Genomic DNA, 18,707 nt, shown 5'->3' on the forward strand with positions numbered 1-18,707 from the left:
TGATGAGAGCTGTCAGACATTATGATGAGAGCCGTCAGACATTATGATGAGGGCCATCAGACATTATGATGAGGGCCGTCAGACATTATTATGAGAGCCAGCAGACATTATGATGAGAGCCGTCAGACATTATGATGAGAGCCGTCAGACATTATGATGAGAGCCGTCAGACATTATGATGAGAGCCGTCAGACATTATGATGAGAGCCGTCAGACATTATGATGAGGGCCGTCAGACATTATGATGAGGGCCGTCAGACATTATGATGAGGGCCCTCAGACATTATGATGAGGGCCGTCAGACATTATCAATGTCTGAATCATTCCACGGAACAGTAGGTGTGTGTGTGTGTGTGTGTGCGTGTGGGTGTGCGTTTTGGGGGGGGGGGGGCTGTCATTAAACCGATAGGGGTGGTTGATGACGAGGTCTTGTGTGGTAAAGGTTGTGCTGGCGGAAAGTTAAGGACAGGATGTGGAGCACGTGGGGTCACAAGCGCTGTGCTGTTGGGTATGTATTTGGTTGAGGAGGGTTCAGAAGAGAATGTGGCTATTATTGGGAGAACGTCAGGAACATAGTTTGGGTCTCTATATGATCTGGGTGTAGAGGGATATTTTGGGTCTCTGGATGAAAGAGGGTGTGTGGGGTTGTGAAGAGGCCGTTAGATCTTTAAAGAAGTGTGTGATCTCCTGTACTGATGCTTCATGCCCTGATACTCATCTCTCTCTCTGAAACTCTAAACTCCATGTGGAATATAGACTAGTGATAAGGCTGGAGATAGGGCCAGTTTAAACGTGTCAAACAGCTTATCCAGGGCAGAGGTAGTGAGAGAGATAGGGGATCTTACCTGGTTTCTGTATTTCTTGGCGTATTTGTAGATCTCCGTCAAGGCCAGGTTGGTATTGAACTCATTTCTGTATTTCTGTGGAACCGAAAACAGAGTGAGCGTATTGTTATGATATAAATCCATCAGACAAAGAAAACTCAAAAAAGTAATACATGGATGAACAGTGTAGCACAGTTGAATGCAGTAACAGTCCACCACCAAGGCTGACAAATTACAATCAATCAATGTATTGATTTGTCACCCCTCGCTCTCTCACCCGTGACTCCTCGGCCAAGTGGGCGTTCATCTCCTGCTCACTCAGTGGCGCCATCTCCTGGATCTGCTTGTAGTAGCACTGCACCCTCTTCTTGTACTCTGGGATCTCCTTGGCATACAGCAGCTTGTTAGTGGGAGAGTCCTGAAACAAGAGACAAAGTCCTATTTAGTCAAAGTAACCTCCCTGGAACTTGATCTTTTAACACTCAACCAAACTAGTTCTGTCCTTAACCACTCTCCTGACCACGACCTGTATGTAAATAACCACTGCCTGTGTATGGTTGTCAGATTGTTTTCAGTATGACAGGGCTCAGTCCAGTCTAGCATCAGTGTACGGTGAGTGTGGTCTATGGTCAGTGAGTTGTTAATGAGACTGTGGGCAGCATGGTCTGTGGTCATAGTGTGGTTGGTCTATGGTTGATATATGGTTGGTCTATGGTCATAGGGAGTGGTTGGTTGGTGTTATCAGTGTGTGAGTAGGTCAGCACCTCCCTAAGACAATGAAGGGAGGTGCCAGGGTTTCCTCTCCTCACAATAGGAAAGTTAAACAAACCATATCCACAGCCACAGAGAACCAGGCCAGACATAACAACCCTTCCTTCTACTTACATCTGCTACTTCTCCAAGTTACTGACAGCATTTACAATGGCACTGAAAGCATTATTCAATCACTAAGAAAGGTTCACATACAAGGTATTGGGTTGAGCTGAGCATACAGATATGTAGGCTATGCATTTGCGGTGTGTGTGTGTGTGTGTGTGTGTGTGTGTGTGTGTGGTATCGGAGCTAGGAAGACTCCAGCCACTGCCCCTCCTCCTGATAGGAATCCCTCTCTTCCTGTCCACAAGGTCATTTCATTTCCTGTGGTTCCTCCATCTGCCTGACGACCCCCCTTGACCCCTAATAACTGCCCACACCCCCTCCATCCCTACTGTCTGTCTGCAGGCCACCAGATAAGGTTTCCGTGGAAACAGCTTCGTTTCCAAGCCCTCTCTCACCCCTGCAGAGCGACGTCTAATCCAGACCTCTTAATGACCTGTCCTGTCCTCTGACCGGTACACACGTGCGCACGCATGCACACACGTACACACGTGTATTATACTTGTGAGGACTTTTTGGGGACAAACAATTGATTCCCATTCAGTCCTATTTATCCTAACCCCTAACCCTAAACCTAAATCTTACCCTAACCCAGGGTTTCCCAAACTCGGTCCTCTGGACCCCGATGGGGGCACGTTTTGGTTTTTGCCCTAGTACTACACAGCTGATTCAAATAATCAACTAATCATCAAGCTTTGGTAATTTGAATCAGCTGTGTAGTGTTAGGGAAAAAAAACTAAACGTGCACACCTTGGGTCCCGAGGTCCGAGTTTGGGAAACGCTGCCCTAACCCTAGTTCTAAACCTCTTAGCCATTTTTCTTTTTAGGACCGGCCAAATGTCTGAATTCTCCTTGGTTTACTATTCTTGTGAGGACTTCTGGTCCTCATAAGTATAGTAAAACAAAAAACCAAACACACAGCAATGGTTCCAGACTTTTCCTGCACTGCTCTCCCTATGCTGACCACTCAAGCAGAGATGACAGAAAATAGAGAGGTTAAGCAACACCTTAAAACCTGTCTCCACTCAGTCTAATACATCAAGTGTCCTACTACTCTCAACAACAGGCAACATACACATTATTTACAGGCAGCACAGCTGAAGCCCTTCCCAATAACAGGCAGAGAAAAGATGAGCATCTGGATGTTTTACGATGCCATGGTGTGCTTGTTTGTTTGTGTGTGTGTTTTACATGCTTGAGGTACTTGCATTGGCTCTTTGGCAATGAAAAAGTGGAATAGATCAGCATTGTTTGACAAATATCTCCAGGGAGGAAGTCAGTCAGAGTGACAGGAAGCAGTGTGTATGCTAGGGGTCATAACTTCTGAGGGATGAGACTGATTTGTGGGGAGTGAGGGCACTGAAAGACACACATACACAGACACACACACACACAGAGGGGATTCCTGGTGCTCATGACCTTGGTTGAGTAGACTGGGCTGAAATAACATGAGGAGAGGTAGACAGAGCTGATGGACTGACTGGAGAGAAGAGGGAGGAAGGTTGGCAAGGACTGGGGAGGAATCTGGGGATATCTCCCCAGTTGGAAAGTGTGCGTATAAACTGCACTTTTCTTTTCCTACTAGCACTGACTTTGCTGATAACTACTTTGCTGAGGGAAACCGTACTTATCAAAACAATGATATGTGGTTGTCTCACCTAGTTATTTTAAGATTAATTCAATAATTGTAAGTTGCTCTGGATAAGAGCGTCTGCTAAATGACTAAAATGTCAATGGATTTTTTTTTCTGAGTGTAAGAGAATACAGTGGCAAAAAAAAGTATTTAGTCAGCCACCAATTGTGCAAGTTCTCCCACTTAAAAAGATGAGAGGCCTGTAATTTTCATCATAGGTACACGTCAACTATGACAGACAAAATGAGAAAAGAAAATCCAGAAAATCACATTGTAGGATTTTTTATGAATTTATTTGCAAATTATGGTGGAAAATAAGTATTTGGTCAATAACAAAAGTTTCTCAATACTTTGTTATATACCCTTTGTTGGCAATGACACAGGTCAAATGTTTTCTGTAAGTCTTCACAAGGTTTTCACACACTGTTGCTGGTATTTTGGCCCATTCCTCCATGCATATCTCCTCTAGAGCAGTGATGTTTTGGGGCTGTCGCTGGGCAACACGGACTTTCAACCCCTCCAAAGATTTTCTATGGGGTTGAGATCTGGAGACTGGCTAGGCCACTCCAGGACCTTGAAATGCTTCTTACGAAGCCACTCCTTCGTTGGCCGGGCGGTGTGTTTGGGATCATTGTCATGCTGAAAGACCCAGCCACGTTTCATCTTCAATGCCCTTGCTGATGGAAGGAGGTTTTCACTCAAAATCTCACGATACATGGCCCCATTCATTCTTTCCTTTACACGGATCAGTCGTCCTGGTCCCTTTGCAGAAAAACAGCCCCAAAGCATGATGTTTCCACCCCCCATGCTTCACAGTAGGTATGGTGTTCTTTGGATGCAACTCAGCATTCTTTGTCCTCCAAACACGACGAGTTGAGTTTTTACCAAAAAGTTATATTTTGGTTTCATCTGACCATATGACATTCTCCCAATCCTCTTCTGGATCATCCAAATGCACTCTAGCAAACTTCAGACGGGCCTGGACATGTACTGGCTTAAGCAGGGGGACACGTCTGGCACTGCAGGATTTGAGTCCCTGGCGGCGTAGTGTGTTACTGATGGTAGGCTTTGTTACTTTGGTCCCAGCTCTCTGCAGGTCATTTACTAGGTCCCCCCCGTGTGGTTCTGGGATTTTTGCTCACCGTTCTTGTGATCATTTTGACCCCACGGGGTGAGATCTTGTGTGGAGCCCCAGATCGAGGGAGATTATCAGTGGTCTTGTATGTCTTCCATTTCCTAATAATTGCTCCCACAGTTGATTTCTTCAAACCAAGCTGCTTACCTATTGCAGATTCAGTCTTCCCAGCCTGGTGCAGGTCTACAATTTTGTTTCTTGTGTCCTTTGACAGCTCTTTGGTCTTGGCCATAGTGGAGTTTGGAGTGTGACTGTTTGAGGTTGTGGACAGGTGTCTTTTATACTGATAACAAGTTCAAACAGGTGCCATTAATACAGGTAACAAGTGGAGGACAGAGGAGCCTCTTAAAGAAGAAGTTACAGGTCTGTGAGAGCCAGAAATCTTGCTTGTTTGTAGGTGACCAAATACTTATTTTCCACCATAATTTGCAAATAAATTCATTAAAAATCCTACAATGTGATTTTCTGGATTTTTTAAAAATTTGTCTGTCATAGTTGACGTGTACCTATGATGAAAATTACAGGCCTCTCTCATCTTTTTAAGTGGGAGAACTTGCACAATTGGTGGCTGACTAAATATTTTTTTTCCCCACTGTATGTATTAAAATACCCTCAAGTAAAAGGTGATATCTGTAATGTCGTTTCATTCACCAAGCGGGCAATTTTTGTGGTCCGCCTCTTGACAGTGGATAAAAAATTTTACTTTTTAAAGTTAATATCCAGCAATACTACACATTTTGCCAAGGCGGCGTAGAGAAAATATTGCAATTTTATAAGAAATGTCATGCAATTCTACTTATTTTGTCATGATTATTATTATTATTTATTATTATTATTATTATGATGCAGAGATGGATTTTTGCCATTTTAAAGCAAATTTCCTGTAATTCTACCCATTCTGCCATGGGGTGGAGAGAAATCTTTGCAGTTTTAAAGCTAATTTCCTACAATTCTACATATTTTGTCATGGCTTATGCCATGTGTGGCCGGTCGGTATTCGGCCATGATTACTACAAGTTTAGATAACAGGCTAGACTAACTTACAATCAAAAAATTGTTAGCTGACATGGCTAATTGAGTGAAAGTCAATGACTGACAAAAAAATTGAAAAACTGCTGATGCACAACCAAATTTCGAACTTACACCTTGTTTATTCTACTATTCTAACTCTCAACAGTAAGTTGACACCCCGACCGCTTATATCGCTTATGCCTGGATGTTTAACCTACCTACCTACCAACCTGTCTATGAGTGTGTAGGTCCCGTGTAGCTCAGTTGGTAGAGCATGGTGCTTGCAACGCCAGGGTTGTGGGTTCGATTCCCACGGGGGGCCAGTATGAAAACGTATGCACTCACTAACTGTAAGTCACTCTGGAGAAGAGCGTCTGCTAAATGACTAAAATATAAATGTATTCACCTAGCAGTGATTATGTATATGTATGCATGCATGTTTATGTGTAGGCATGTGTAATGCATGTGTAAAGTGTTTGAATGTCTCACCTTGCCCAGCTGCAGGTCTGAAATGGAGCAGGCGTCTATGAAGGCCTGGGCGATGACAGACAGACAGGCATCCATGTGATCTGTCTTATCAATGTCAAACACAAACTGAGGGTTCTTCAGGATGTTCACCCAGAAACGCAGGGGTAAACTAAGGAGATGGGAAAACATTATGTGAGCTTCAGAAAACATTTTGCATTATGGGTACTCTAGTGCATCATGCTACATTGATGAGTAGATGATTAGATGTATCTCATTGAATTCCCCTACCTGTTGGTCTTCCAGATGTGCAGGGTGTCAGGGTCGGTGATGCCTCTCTTGTCCGCCTGCTCCTCCAGGAAGTCAAAGAAGTATTTGATGGCCAGTGGGGGACGCTCTGCAGGAATACTGAGGATGGCCTGGAAAAGGTCATCCAGGAACTTCTGCAACGTTCCCTACGGAATCACAACACAGATGGGATCAGACACGGAACCAGAACTGGGATCAAGATGGATTGTTTTGAATTCCAGGATGATGTCACTGTAAATAGAACTGATGATGGATTGATTCATAATGGTAATGGAATGATGCCTTTGCTTTAGCCAACTACTCTGTGATTGTCATGCCAAACTGTTTAGGCTCACAATTGGACATGCCAAGGAGTTGGCTAGCTGAAGCAGTAACAGACGGGCACTCAAACTAGGCTGGCACTGCTTTCTGTCACAGTATTGTAGACTGCAAATCGTTTAAGATGGCTGACACATCGTTTTTTTTTCTTACCTTGGTGGAGAGGAGGCGTGTCAGGTAGATCTCAGGGAGGACCTTCTTACGGTGACTCTGTCTGTGGGACTTCTTATTCTCAAACAGCTCATCATGAGGCAAGACCTAGATGGGCAGGGGCAGAGATTAGAGGTTAGAGGTCAGGGTACAATAACATCCAATCAGCATGGTGGGAAATGACCTCAATCTAAATGGGAATCTACTACGGAGGTGTGACTTACATTTGACAGGGAGATGAAATGAAAAGAAAGTGTTATTTTTGGAAAAGTTCACTTAATGCGTCATCCATTTCAGAAGGCTTTCTCTTATTCTTGCCTCTGAATACGACCCAGGAATCACAGTGGGGATTTACGAGGTATGACTAACATGATGTCACTTTATGAAATACTGCAAGTTGGGAAATTCTGGAATTTTCTCTTACGCAGTACCAGTATCATGTGTAACATGCTGCTACAGGTCTTAGCTAGGACAGTGGTATGGAGGTGGAGTAGAAAGAGAGTGGCGTTTTCCCTCTACTGAGCCTGTCAATAAGCTCCAGTCCAGCACACCATAATATGAAGTCCCACATCAAAAAACGGCTCACTAAAATTGACTAAAGCTATCCCTCAGTGAAATGTATGCCAGAGAACTCATTATGTCAAACCCAAAGTCATATGAGTTTTTTCAATGGCTTATGTGATATTAGTGCTTTCATGTTCTTGCTCCAGCTTTCCTATATGCACATGCACACTCAAACTCTTATGAAAGTGTGTAGTCAGATGTATTGCTCAGGCTTTCACTGTGTCTGTGTTAAATTGAGCTCTCTCTGAGACCAATGGGCTGATGGCAGCGGGAACGGGGTCAATAGAGGTGAATGAGAACACTCTCTGTCCGTGTGTGTGTGTGTGTGTGTGTGTGTGTGTGTGTGTGTGTACTTACCAAATGGACATATTTCTCTGTGTCCAAGTCTTTGGCTGCAGAGGGAGAGAAAAAACAGAAATAAAACAATGAGAAATCAGAGGAGGAGACCTGAGAGAGAGAGAGAGAGAGAGAGAGGAGAGGGAGAGGGAGAGGGAGAGGGAGAGGGAGAGGGAGAGGGAGAGAGAGAGAGAGAGAAGTTTGAAAGAAAGAAGATTGGAGGAGTGTGGTAGACGAGTGATGGACAGCAAAAAGGAAGAGAGAGGGGTTTATGGAAAAAGAGAGAGTGTATGTGAGCGTGAACGATTAAGGTGAATTGGGAGTGGAGTGAAAAAAAGAAAGATTATGAGTGAAAAGAATGAGAGGGAGAAAAGCTGAAGAGAAACAGAGACAGGCAGACATGGAGTTTGTGATTGGTCCTGGAGCCAGTCTAATGAGTTTACAAAGCCCAGGCATCGTTAGGGCAGAGGTTCCGTCTCTTCTTGGTTTGCATGCACACACACACAAACAAACACACACACACAGCCCCATGGTGAATGTGCTCTCATTACTCGAGGCCTAGTCTTGGCAGGCAGACAGGTTTAGGCCTCGGTCCCAGTCCAGACCCTCTGAGGTGATCACAGAGAGGGGTAAATGTGTTTTACATTAGCCAGGGTTTCCTTCACACCCATTTAGCCTGTTTCTGGCCCAGCATGACTGAGAGGAGAGGCCCTAATCATTAGGGTGGACAGAGTGGTCTGTCAGAACTAAGATCTGTTCTGGATGAGGTTAGCAGACTGGACCGGAACGTTAACGTCCCAGTAGAGGCATCATCTGGTACAGGGAACACCACCCCCTCCTGTTTCATCTGGGGCTAGATATCTGTTCAGGCTTATGGATACTGGACATCAACCATGCTGTTGAAAGGTCTAAATGTACAGATGTGTGCGTGTGCATGCATCCGTGTGTAATTGATTAAGCGAGAGTGTGTTACAGCGTGTTTTATTGGCGGGAAATGTATGTATGTCTGTGGTTTGATGTGTGTGTACAGTGAGGGAAAAAAGTATTTGATCCCCTGCTGATTTTGTACGTTTGCCCACTGACAAAGACATGATCAGTCTATAATTTTAATGGTAGGTTTATTTGAACAATGAGAGACAGAATAACAACAAAAAAATCCAGAAAAACACGTCAAAAATGTTATCAATTGATTTGCATTTTAATGAGGGAAATAAGTATTTGACCCCTCTGCAAAACATGACTTAGTACTTGGTGGCAAAATCCTTGTTGGCAATCACAGAGGTCAGACGTTTCTTGTAGTTGGCCACCAGGTTTGCACACATCTCAGGAGGGATTTTGTCCCACTCCAGGACCTTAATGGGCTTCTTCTTGAGCCACTCCTTTGTTGCCTTGGCTGTGTGTTTTGGGTCATTGTCATGCTGAAATACCCATCCACGACCCATTTCCAATGCCCTGGCTGAGGGAAGGAGGTTCTCACCCAAGATTTGACGGTACATGGCGCCGTCCATCGTCCCTTTGATGTGGTGAAGTTGTCCTGTCCCCTTAGCAGAAAAACACCCCCAAAGCATAATGTTTCCACCTCCATGTTTGACGATGGGAATGGTGTTCTTGGGGTCATAGGCAGCATTCCTCCTCCTCCAAACACAGCGAGTTGAGTTGATGCCAAAGAGCTCGATTTTGGTCTCATCTGACCACAACACTTTCACGCAGTTCTCCTCTGAATCATTCAGATGTTCATTGGCAAACTTCAGACGGGCCTGTATATGTGCTTTCTTGAGCAGGGGGACTTTGCGGGCGCTGCAGGATTTCAGTCCTTCACGGCATAGTGTGTTACCAATTGTTTTCTTGGTGACTATGGTCCCAGCTGCCTTGAGATCATTGACAAGATCCTCCCGTGTAGTTCTGGGCTGATTCCTCACCGTTCTCATGATCATTGCAACTCGACGAGGTGAGATCTTGCATGGAGCCCCAGGCCGAGGGAGATTGACAGTTCTTTTGTGTTTCTTCCATTTGCGAATAATCACACCAACTGTTGTCACCTTCTCACCAAGCTGCTTGGCGATGGTCTTGTAGCCCATTCCAGCCTTGTGTAGGTCTACAATCTTGTACCTGACATCCTTGGAGAGCTCTTTGGTCTTGGCCATGGTGGAGAGTTTGGAATCTGATTGATTGCTTCTTAGGACAGGTGTCTTTTATACAGGTAACAAGCTGAGATTAGGAGCACTCCCTTTAAGAGTGTATTTTTTTTTTTTTTTTGTATTTTACCTTTATTTAACTAGGCAAGTCAGTTAAGAACAAATTATTATTTACAATGACAGCCTACACCGGCCAAACCTGGAGGACGCTGGGCCAATTGTGCGCCGCCCTATGGGACTCCCAATCACGGCCGGTTGTGATACAGCCTGGAATCGAACCAGGGGGTCTGTAGTGACGCCTCAAGCACTGAGATGCAGTGCCTTAGACCGCTGCGCCACTCGGGAGCCTAATCTCAGCTCGTTACCTGTATAAAAGACACCTGGGAGCCAGAAATCTTTCTGATTGAGAGGGGGTCAAATACTTATTTCCCTCATTAAAATGCAAATCAATTTATAAAATTTTTGTCATGCATTTTTCAGGATGATTTTGTTGTTATTCTGTCTCTCACTGTTCAAATAAACCTACCATTAAAATTATAGACTGATCATGTCTTTGTCAGTGGGCAAACGTACAAAATCAGCAGGAGATCAAATACTTTTTTCCCTCACTTTATGTGTGTAATATGATCAGGATGAAGTGAGTGTGTGCAGTTTGACCATAATAAAGTTAATGTTTTTCTAAGCATGTAGGAGTGTGTGACAAGGTGACAGAGTGTGTGTGTGTGACCTACCTCTCCCCAGGGTGTTGTCTCTCTTGTCTTTCATGCTCATGGCGAACGACGCCCCCTCTGGGATCTGTGGGAGGGTTCAGAGGTCACAGGGACAGGGGTGAGAGGGGGGGCACGAGAACTGGATCATTAACCGCTGCCTCAGGGTGTGTGTGTGTGTTTGGGTGTGTGGGTGTGTCTGAAGTGGCAGGGGGGCTGTGGGGGGGTTGGAGGGGGGCTCGCTGGGCTCATTAAAGTCAACACAGTGAAATGGATTGAACAGCCTTGCCAGTGAACCGAGACTGTTGGTACACACTGTGCCTCACTGCCTTCACAGCTCTCTATAGCTCAGCACTAACTAAACAGAGCACGAAACAGCACTGGTAACAGGGCAAAAGTTAGAGGTCACTCAGATATACAAATACACTCAGACACACATAATTACTCGGACACATTACAAACATAACAAGACACTAGAAAATGCAAAGACCCCCCCAAAAAAAATTTAAACGCCAAGACAAACAAATACCCACAGACAATGATAGATACAAACAAAAACAGAAATCACACACTAACATACTGCATGTGTAAGATGACACACAAACACACACAGTCACAGAGGAAACCACACACATACTGTATTGACACCCATTTGTATGAAAACACAGATAAACAGAATGTGGCACAACTCGGGCAATCAACATTTACAGTGACTTCTCACCCTCACCTCTCTGTTAACCTTGCTGTGAGTGTGACAATGTCAGGGAAACACCTCACACACACACACCACGCACACATTCACTTGCGCACGCACACACACGCACAGGTGAGATGATGTGTGTGTGGTGGGAGCAGAGCCTTGCCTGGTAATGCGTGACTGTGTTGAGTTTCTTCCTGCCATCCTCCATCACTGAAGTGTTATCCAGGTCCTGGAGGATCCTGCTGTTGCTACCAGACGCAAACCATTCTACAGGACAGCAGAGAGGGGAAGAAAAGAGAGAGAGGGACGAGGAAAAGGAAAGAATGTCATAAATGTTCAAATGCATTTGGCCATCTATTGCACGAGCTTCATGTTAGTTGAGCTACAAAGCAAGAGTTGATCAGCGCTCCCTTTCAAAACATTTCTTCCTCAATGAGGACTCTAAATAAAGGAAGGAGAATAAAATACAGTTTTCTCACCCAGGTCTACGTCCTCTGCCTGGGGCCACTGGGAGAAGGGCAGGTTCTTATAGAAGGCATCTAGAATCTTATCCTTCACCTGGCAGATGGTGTCTGTGTTCATCACCCTCACAACCAGAGAGTCCATCCCGCAGCCCTGGAACGACACGTTGATGTTCTGGACACACACAAAGAGAGGGAGGACATTAGAGGAGGCAGGGTAGGTCACAATTATTTAATTAGGACAATATAAAACAGGATTATATAGAGGTGAATGATTGACGCATGATACATGCATACAGCAAGACTTTTTCCTTTTTCATTAACCAATCAGTGGTCAGTATATGACATCAGCATTGCCGTGTGGTGACTGACCTGTGGCTTGGCCTCAATGTTCTCTCTGAGAAGCCACTCCTCGTTGAGGGTGTACCGGGCCTTCCCTGTGATGGCGTCTATAGAACCCTTGTTGATCTGCTGCTTGATGGCAGACAGTAGTAGGAAGAAGGGCACGCCCACTGTCTCCTGAAGAAAACATCACAGTAGCATGTTAACAACGTAACAGAAAGGGTTGAGAACCAAGGAATGATGACCGTTTCTCAGTAAGGGGCTACAACAACATTGACAGTGGATCCACATGATTTGATAAAAAGGTCAAGGTGAGTCTCTTTTTTATTACCCCTACCTCCCTCACTCCCTCACTCACTCCCTCCCTCACCTTGAGGTAGCTGTACATGCAGATGGACATCCAGTTGGTGAGCATCTTCTCCACCACAGACTCTGTGCGTCGCAGCATCAGCTTGGGGTTCTTGGCGGCCGAGGCATCGATCAGGTCCACCAGCAGATCCTTCATAATGCTGGTGTAGTACTCCAGTTTACCATGGAGGGCGATAGTGAGCAGGGACGCCAGGCTACACCTGAGAAGAGAGAGACAAAAGAAAAACACAAAAATGTGTGTGAGTACAGAGACATATCCAATTCATGCAAGATGATTTACTCCCCACAACGGAGAACGCACTGTTATGTTGTTCAGAAAGGAAACGCCACTTGTACGTCTAACCATTTATTTGAAAAGATAACAATGCATAGTCTTGGCATTAGCAAGAGACACCAGCACATGTGTGCATGTGACATCTGGCATTGAGGAAGCATGTGTACAACTGGTCAACTTAAATAGACCGCATGTAAGTAGAGTGTGAATCCATTTGATGCAATATCTGCTGATGGCATCAGCTGATGCCACCACACTCAGGTTTCCCTTCTTAACTGGCACCGCTTTATTTATGAGTGGTCTAAATGGACAGAGGGTGTGGACGGGGTGATTTCCATAACAAAGAGCCTTTCATCCAGGAGACCAGGCAGGGGAAACATTATAGCCAAACCACTGCTGTGGTGCTTAGCCTGGAGAGGGAGGGAAGTGGTCTGGCCTCGGGTAACCTAATGTAGCAGGCATAAAACAAACGCCTGAGTTCCTAAATACATTTTTCAGCGGAAAAGGAAGCTAGGTTGAAGATAGCTGTATCCCTGAAAACTGGATGCATCCGGTTGTTGGCAACTCTGCTAGGGTGGGCCTCGGGAATCTCCCAGGTTTTTGAGGAGCCTCCAGAACAACATTCTGTTTTTACACTGATATGCTGAGGTGTTGTATGGAGCTGTCATATTCTACACATAAACACTTTGAACTGGGAAGAGGTGGATACATAGGATAATCAGTTAGGGCACGATTCCGACTTAGGAAATTACGCCTTTCTTACACATTTCTCAGTAGTTGATATTCAGACTTACCTTGTGCAGGTGTGTAACGGGCTTTGCAGGCGTGGTTCCCTTGCACGCGCTAAATAAATGTAATTCAACCGCTGAAAACCCTCCCACTTGCTGGCCAATAGATTTTCTTGTGGAGCTTTCATTCAATAGGGTTGTCAGTACATTTATCTTAATTTTAAGCTATCCCTTTAAATACTGTGTACCTTTATTTAGAATTTTGGCAACAGACTAGAATACATTGAGAGAAATGGTTCAGAAAATAGGGATCAATAAAAGAAAGCCATCTAAATCTATGCATAATAGTCTCCTGACATTTACTCCTGAGGTACTGACCTGTTGCACCCTCTACAACCACTGTCATTATTATTTGACCCTGCTGGTCATCTATGAACGTTTGAACATCTTGAAGAACAATCTGGCCTTAAATGGCCATGTACTCTTATAATCTCCACCCAGCACAGCCAGAAGAGGACTGGCCACCCCTCAGAGCCTGGTTCCTCTCTAGGTTTCTTCCTAGGTTACTAACTGTAAGTCGCTCTGGATAAGAGCGTCTGCTAAATTACTAAAATGTAAAATGTAGGTTCCTGCCTTTCTAGGGAGTTTTTCCTAGCCACCGTGCTTCTACATTTGCATTGCTTGCTGTTTGGGGTTTTAGGCTGGGTTTCTGTATAAAAGGGCTTTATAAATACATTTGATTGATTGAACTGGTAGATGTCAAAATACTCTGATCTTGTAGATTATGTAGGCAAATTTTAGGGTTAGTATGAATTTTAGGGTTAGTATGTATGAATCATTAAGAAAAACTGGTTTGGAGAGCCTTTACTCACAAAATATATTGATGAATAAAAAAGACATTCGTTTGATTCATCCTGAAAGTTGTCATATTCAAATTCAATCCATGAAACATTGGAAGGTGGAAAAAAGTGTACAACAGGGGTTGACCAATAGTCCTATACATCTACCCTAATTCTCACTAATCAACTAACTGTATGACAACAGTCCAGTCGTTGTAAAGCGTGCACCAGGCTCCGGGTTTAACCTGCTACGTGTGGTCTGAGTTCCATAATGATTCAAATAGGCTACATGTCCCAAATTGTTGCACAACGTTAGCCTAATATGATCCACTAATGCTAGCGACCCTCAGGAACAACTTACACGGACGTGACAGAGGAAAGAAAGGTAAACTAAATGGAATAAAATGATGCAAAGTGTAAGCTAAAGTGACAGTTATAAATGTATGTGAGTTTTACTGACGGTGGCTCCCGATAGTGGCTAATATTTAACATGATACAAATTGTAAAATAAAACAGAAAAAAGCCTGGGTATAGGCTATAATTAAAACATTCTAAAGCGCATACAATTAAAATTCGGAATAACAGCACAGCTATTTATTTTTTACATTTACGTCATTTTAGCAGACGCTCTTATCCAGAGCGACTTACAGTTAGTGAGTGCATACATTTTTTATACTTGTTTATAACCTGCTTCACTGTGGAAAATATATGTCATGTTGATTTGATTTTCAGTTTGCTTCCATATGGCTGGTTTCACATTCGTCTCCAGGGAAAGGAAAAATAATCTAAAACAATTGCTATATGCATTTACAATCCCCTTCTCCAAACGGATTACTAATTTACCTAGCACTTATCAATAGCTCATCCATTTTTCCACAGTGCATGGAAAATGCTGTTATTTCTATCTGAAAAAAGAAAGTAGATGCTTTTCCCACTTGGAACCGGTAGGTTTGCTCTACCTTATTCATGGTTTCCTCGCGTGCAAAGGGGATGGAATTATGAGGGAATTAAGTCAAGGGCAGAATACAATTTATTTGTAGACACACCTCCTCCACACCTTCATTTCTTAGATCTCCACCCCTAATGAATAGCGGGTGAATAGCATGCTATTCTCATGCTTAATTCAAGGTCAGAATTAACATAGAGAGAAACATTCACAAAAAGGGAATAACGTTCCATTTACGGGCGCTTAACTTGGGTCGGAATCGGGCCCTTGTGCTGCAGTAGACAGTCACAGTGCTTTGGGTTTGAAGTGTGTATGGTTGTCATGATTTTCACGGTTACCTGTCGCGTACGGCAAAGTCCTTCTGTTGCTCCAGCGCGTGGACGAAGGTAACCAGGAAGTGCTTGTTGTTGAGAAGGGTGGAGAAGAGAGTTATGCCCTCTTCCATGTTAGGCTTGGCTGTGTTAGAGGGCTGGAGAGAGAAAGAGAATTAGAGAAAAGGGGGAGTTACAGTATGTGTATTTAACCAACCTGTTCAATCAGCCTCCTCCCTAACCCAAATCCACCTCATAACTCCATATGATCAGGGTATGACCACTAAAACTCATTATGCAGTTTCCACCTCTGAGCTTTTCACCTGCTCTCTCTTAATATCATCACAGTCCGCTGGTGCTTTCTAATATTGTCTTCGAAACACTCTCAGCCTAGTTAATGAGATCATATCCTATCTAACGGTGCATCTAAGCAGTGCTCTTATAAAGTCTTCCCCCTGGACTGCAGCAATATGCTCCTGTTTTCACAGTGACAGAAGGAGAGCGGTGATAAATGGCGGCCAGTGAGATTTGGACGCTGTGGCCTGGAAAACACGGGAAGACAGTGAGGATCTGAAACACTTTATCACTCTTAGACAGGCTCCCCAGGCTGTTACCCAAAACCATGCAGTGATGCAATAGTAGATCTCTCTCTTTCTCACACACACACACACACACACACACACACACACACACACACACACACACACACACACACACACACACACACACAACCAACAGAGATGGCTGTCCTTATGGTTGCGATAGAATGTGTGTGGTGCCATTATCATTGAGATGTTGGGAAGTGTGTCAACAATCTGCCAGTGTCTGGGTGGGCTGCGGTAGTGTTTGACAACATGAAAACTGCCTGAATCAAAAGGACTGGCAGCTGGTGAATAGGAATTAAAATGCAATGTATATACAAAACATGCACACACACACACACACACACACACACACACACACACACACACACACACACAGTTGTGGTTTCCTTCTATAGTTACTCCTAATCAACAGCCTCACCGTGGAGACTTAATAATCAGTGTGACCCAGTTGTGAAGCAGAGGAGCGAGGAAGTAGAGGAATAGAATCAAGGCGCTGGAGGTAGAGAGGAGAATGGATAGTGGAACACTTCAGGGGGATAACTCTTTACCTGCCAGTCCTGCAGAAGGGGGTGTGTCTCAGGGAGGGCTCGTGGACCGAGGGCGTTGTTCTCATAGACGGGCTGGACCAGACTCCTCTCATAGTCTGAATACATCTGAGATAAACACACAGAGAGACAGAATCAGAGTGTGTTTTGGGGATTTTCCTTTAAATTAAGCCCCAGACAACCAGGTGTGGGCAGTTCCTTACTAATTAGTGACCTTAATTCATCAATCAAGTACAAGGGAGGAGCAAAAACCTGCACACTCGGCCCTCCATGGAATGAGTTTGACACGTGCTCTAACTGCTAAGCTCCCTGCCATGGTTAGGTTGTACTAAAGCAGGGTTCTTCAATTCCGTTCCTGGAGGGCCGAAACACTTCTGTTTTTTATTTCTACCTGGTAGTTAATTGCACTCACCTGGTGTCCCAGGTCTGAATTAGCCCCTGATTAGAAGGAGAGGATGAAAAACAGAGGTGTTTCGGCCCTCCAGGACCGGGATTGAAGAACCCTGTACTAAAGAGTGTGTGTGCATACACAAGTGTAAAAGTGTGTATGGGTGAGTACAATGTGTGCTGTCTGTAGCAGTGTGTGGGGAAAGTAAGGGAAAGTTTTCTTGTGTGAGTGCCCAGCATTGTTCTGTCTCCTTGAAACTTCATGTTAAAACATGAAACACACTGTTCTGTCTGTATCTCTGTCTGTGGAAAAACAGAGGTGCAGACAAAAAAACGATACTTCAAGGATGGATAGCACATCAGAGAGGAGAAAACACTTACCTGTAACAAATATATGTTCTCCGCTAGCGACTAAAAATATCTTGGATATGTGAAGAACTATTCAATGTAAATTGTTCCTGATCGAAAATCTCTCTCTCTAATGGTTGTAGTAAGGTGATACCCACCTTGGGGGAAGAAGGTAGGTGTGTTTGTGTGAGACTGACTGACTCACCTTTGGGAAGAAAGTGCGTGTGACAAACTGTTTGTACTCCAGGAAGGGGATTCCCTGGCTGCTGTTCAGCTCCTTAGTCAAGTCTGTCATATCTGTCTGCAGCTCTGCAAAGCCTTGAGGGATACCACAGGGTTAGAGGACAACATCTCACCACCATTCACAGGACATTTAGTCTAGAAAACCTCAGACAACTATGTCTTTTATTCCAGAACACAGGCCCAGAACCATGCATATGTCTCTACCTAGTTCTAGAACATTCTAGAACATTCTTTCACATTCTAGAATATCCCAGAATCCAGGTTTAACTACATTACATTCTAGCATGTTCTGGTATCACATGACTGTGCCAGCATATGCAGTCCAGCACGGCATGCAAGGAAATATTTACAAAACACAATCAGAGCTGCCAGATCCAATCTGAGAGCCTCCTATCAGAACCATGTGTGCTAGCAGTAAAACCCACAATAACAGTATCAGCATATCTAAACACATGGGTTTCATAGGTTCTGGTATGAGTGGATTATGTTCTGTTGTCTCGTTATTGGACATGGGAGATCTCTTTATGGACAAGCTCTTCCTTCCTCAGGATGAGAAGTTTGTTTATGTTTTATACACTAATCACCATGGAGACATTCTGTGTGACTGTGTGTGTGTGTGTGTGTGTGTGTGTGTGTGTGTGTGTGTGTGTCTCAGGCCAAAACACCCTCTTAGCATTTCCCTTCGGGATAATACATCCCATGACAAATAGTCCTTTGGTCAGGCCTGACCATCAATGACTGACTCCACAGCCAAATTCCAATGCTCTTCAGTCACACATCTTATGACTCCCACACATACCAAACTATTCTCATTCGTCTAGATCAGGGGTGTCAAACTCATTCCATGGAAGGCCTAGTGTCTGCAGGTTTTTGTTTTTTCCTTTTAATTAAGCCCTAGACAACCAGGTGTGGGGAGTTCCTTACTAATTAGTGACCTTAATTCATTAATCAAGTACACGGAAAACACTCGGCCCTCCGTGGAATGAGTTTGACACGTGTGATCTTGATGGATGGTCCCTGCAATATGCCAATCTCTTTACTGCTACTTTCCTCCATCTCCTCCCGTCTCCCCTCTTCCCTTCTCTCCTCCCTCCTGCTCCTCCCTTCTCCCCTCTTCCCTTCTCTCCTCCCACCTGCTCCTCCCTT

The 18,707-nt window shown here is 44.3% G+C and overlaps 1 protein-coding gene across 1 annotated transcript in view; it reads right to left on the minus strand.

Annotated features, from left to right (window-relative positions):
• The window catches only part of LOC121538584 (plexin-D1), an 81,806-nt gene that overhangs the window by 2,093 nt on the left and 61,006 nt on the right, over positions 1-18,707 (minus strand). Inside the window, exons 22-35 of the mRNA XM_041846727.1 lie at positions 17,524-17,636; positions 16,587-16,691; positions 15,461-15,591; positions 12,337-12,535; positions 11,997-12,143; positions 11,643-11,799; positions 11,327-11,430; positions 10,488-10,551; positions 7,643-7,677; positions 6,725-6,829; positions 6,236-6,399; positions 5,969-6,116; positions 1,102-1,242; positions 846-920 (exon numbers count right to left, since the gene is read on the minus strand). Coding sequence (XP_041702661.1) covers positions 846-920; positions 1,102-1,242; positions 5,969-6,116; positions 6,236-6,399; positions 6,725-6,829; positions 7,643-7,677; positions 10,488-10,551; positions 11,327-11,430; positions 11,643-11,799; positions 11,997-12,143; positions 12,337-12,535; positions 15,461-15,591; positions 16,587-16,691; positions 17,524-17,636 — 1,688 coding nt within the window. The remainder of the gene's footprint in view (positions 1-845; positions 921-1,101; positions 1,243-5,968; positions 6,117-6,235; positions 6,400-6,724; positions 6,830-7,642; positions 7,678-10,487; positions 10,552-11,326; positions 11,431-11,642; positions 11,800-11,996; positions 12,144-12,336; positions 12,536-15,460; positions 15,592-16,586; positions 16,692-17,523; positions 17,637-18,707) is intronic.

Source organism: Coregonus clupeaformis, chromosome 24 (genome assembly GCF_020615455.1).
Source record: "Coregonus clupeaformis isolate EN_2021a chromosome 24, ASM2061545v1, whole genome shotgun sequence".
NCBI classification, from domain to species: domain Eukaryota; kingdom Metazoa; phylum Chordata; class Actinopteri; order Salmoniformes; family Salmonidae; genus Coregonus; species Coregonus clupeaformis.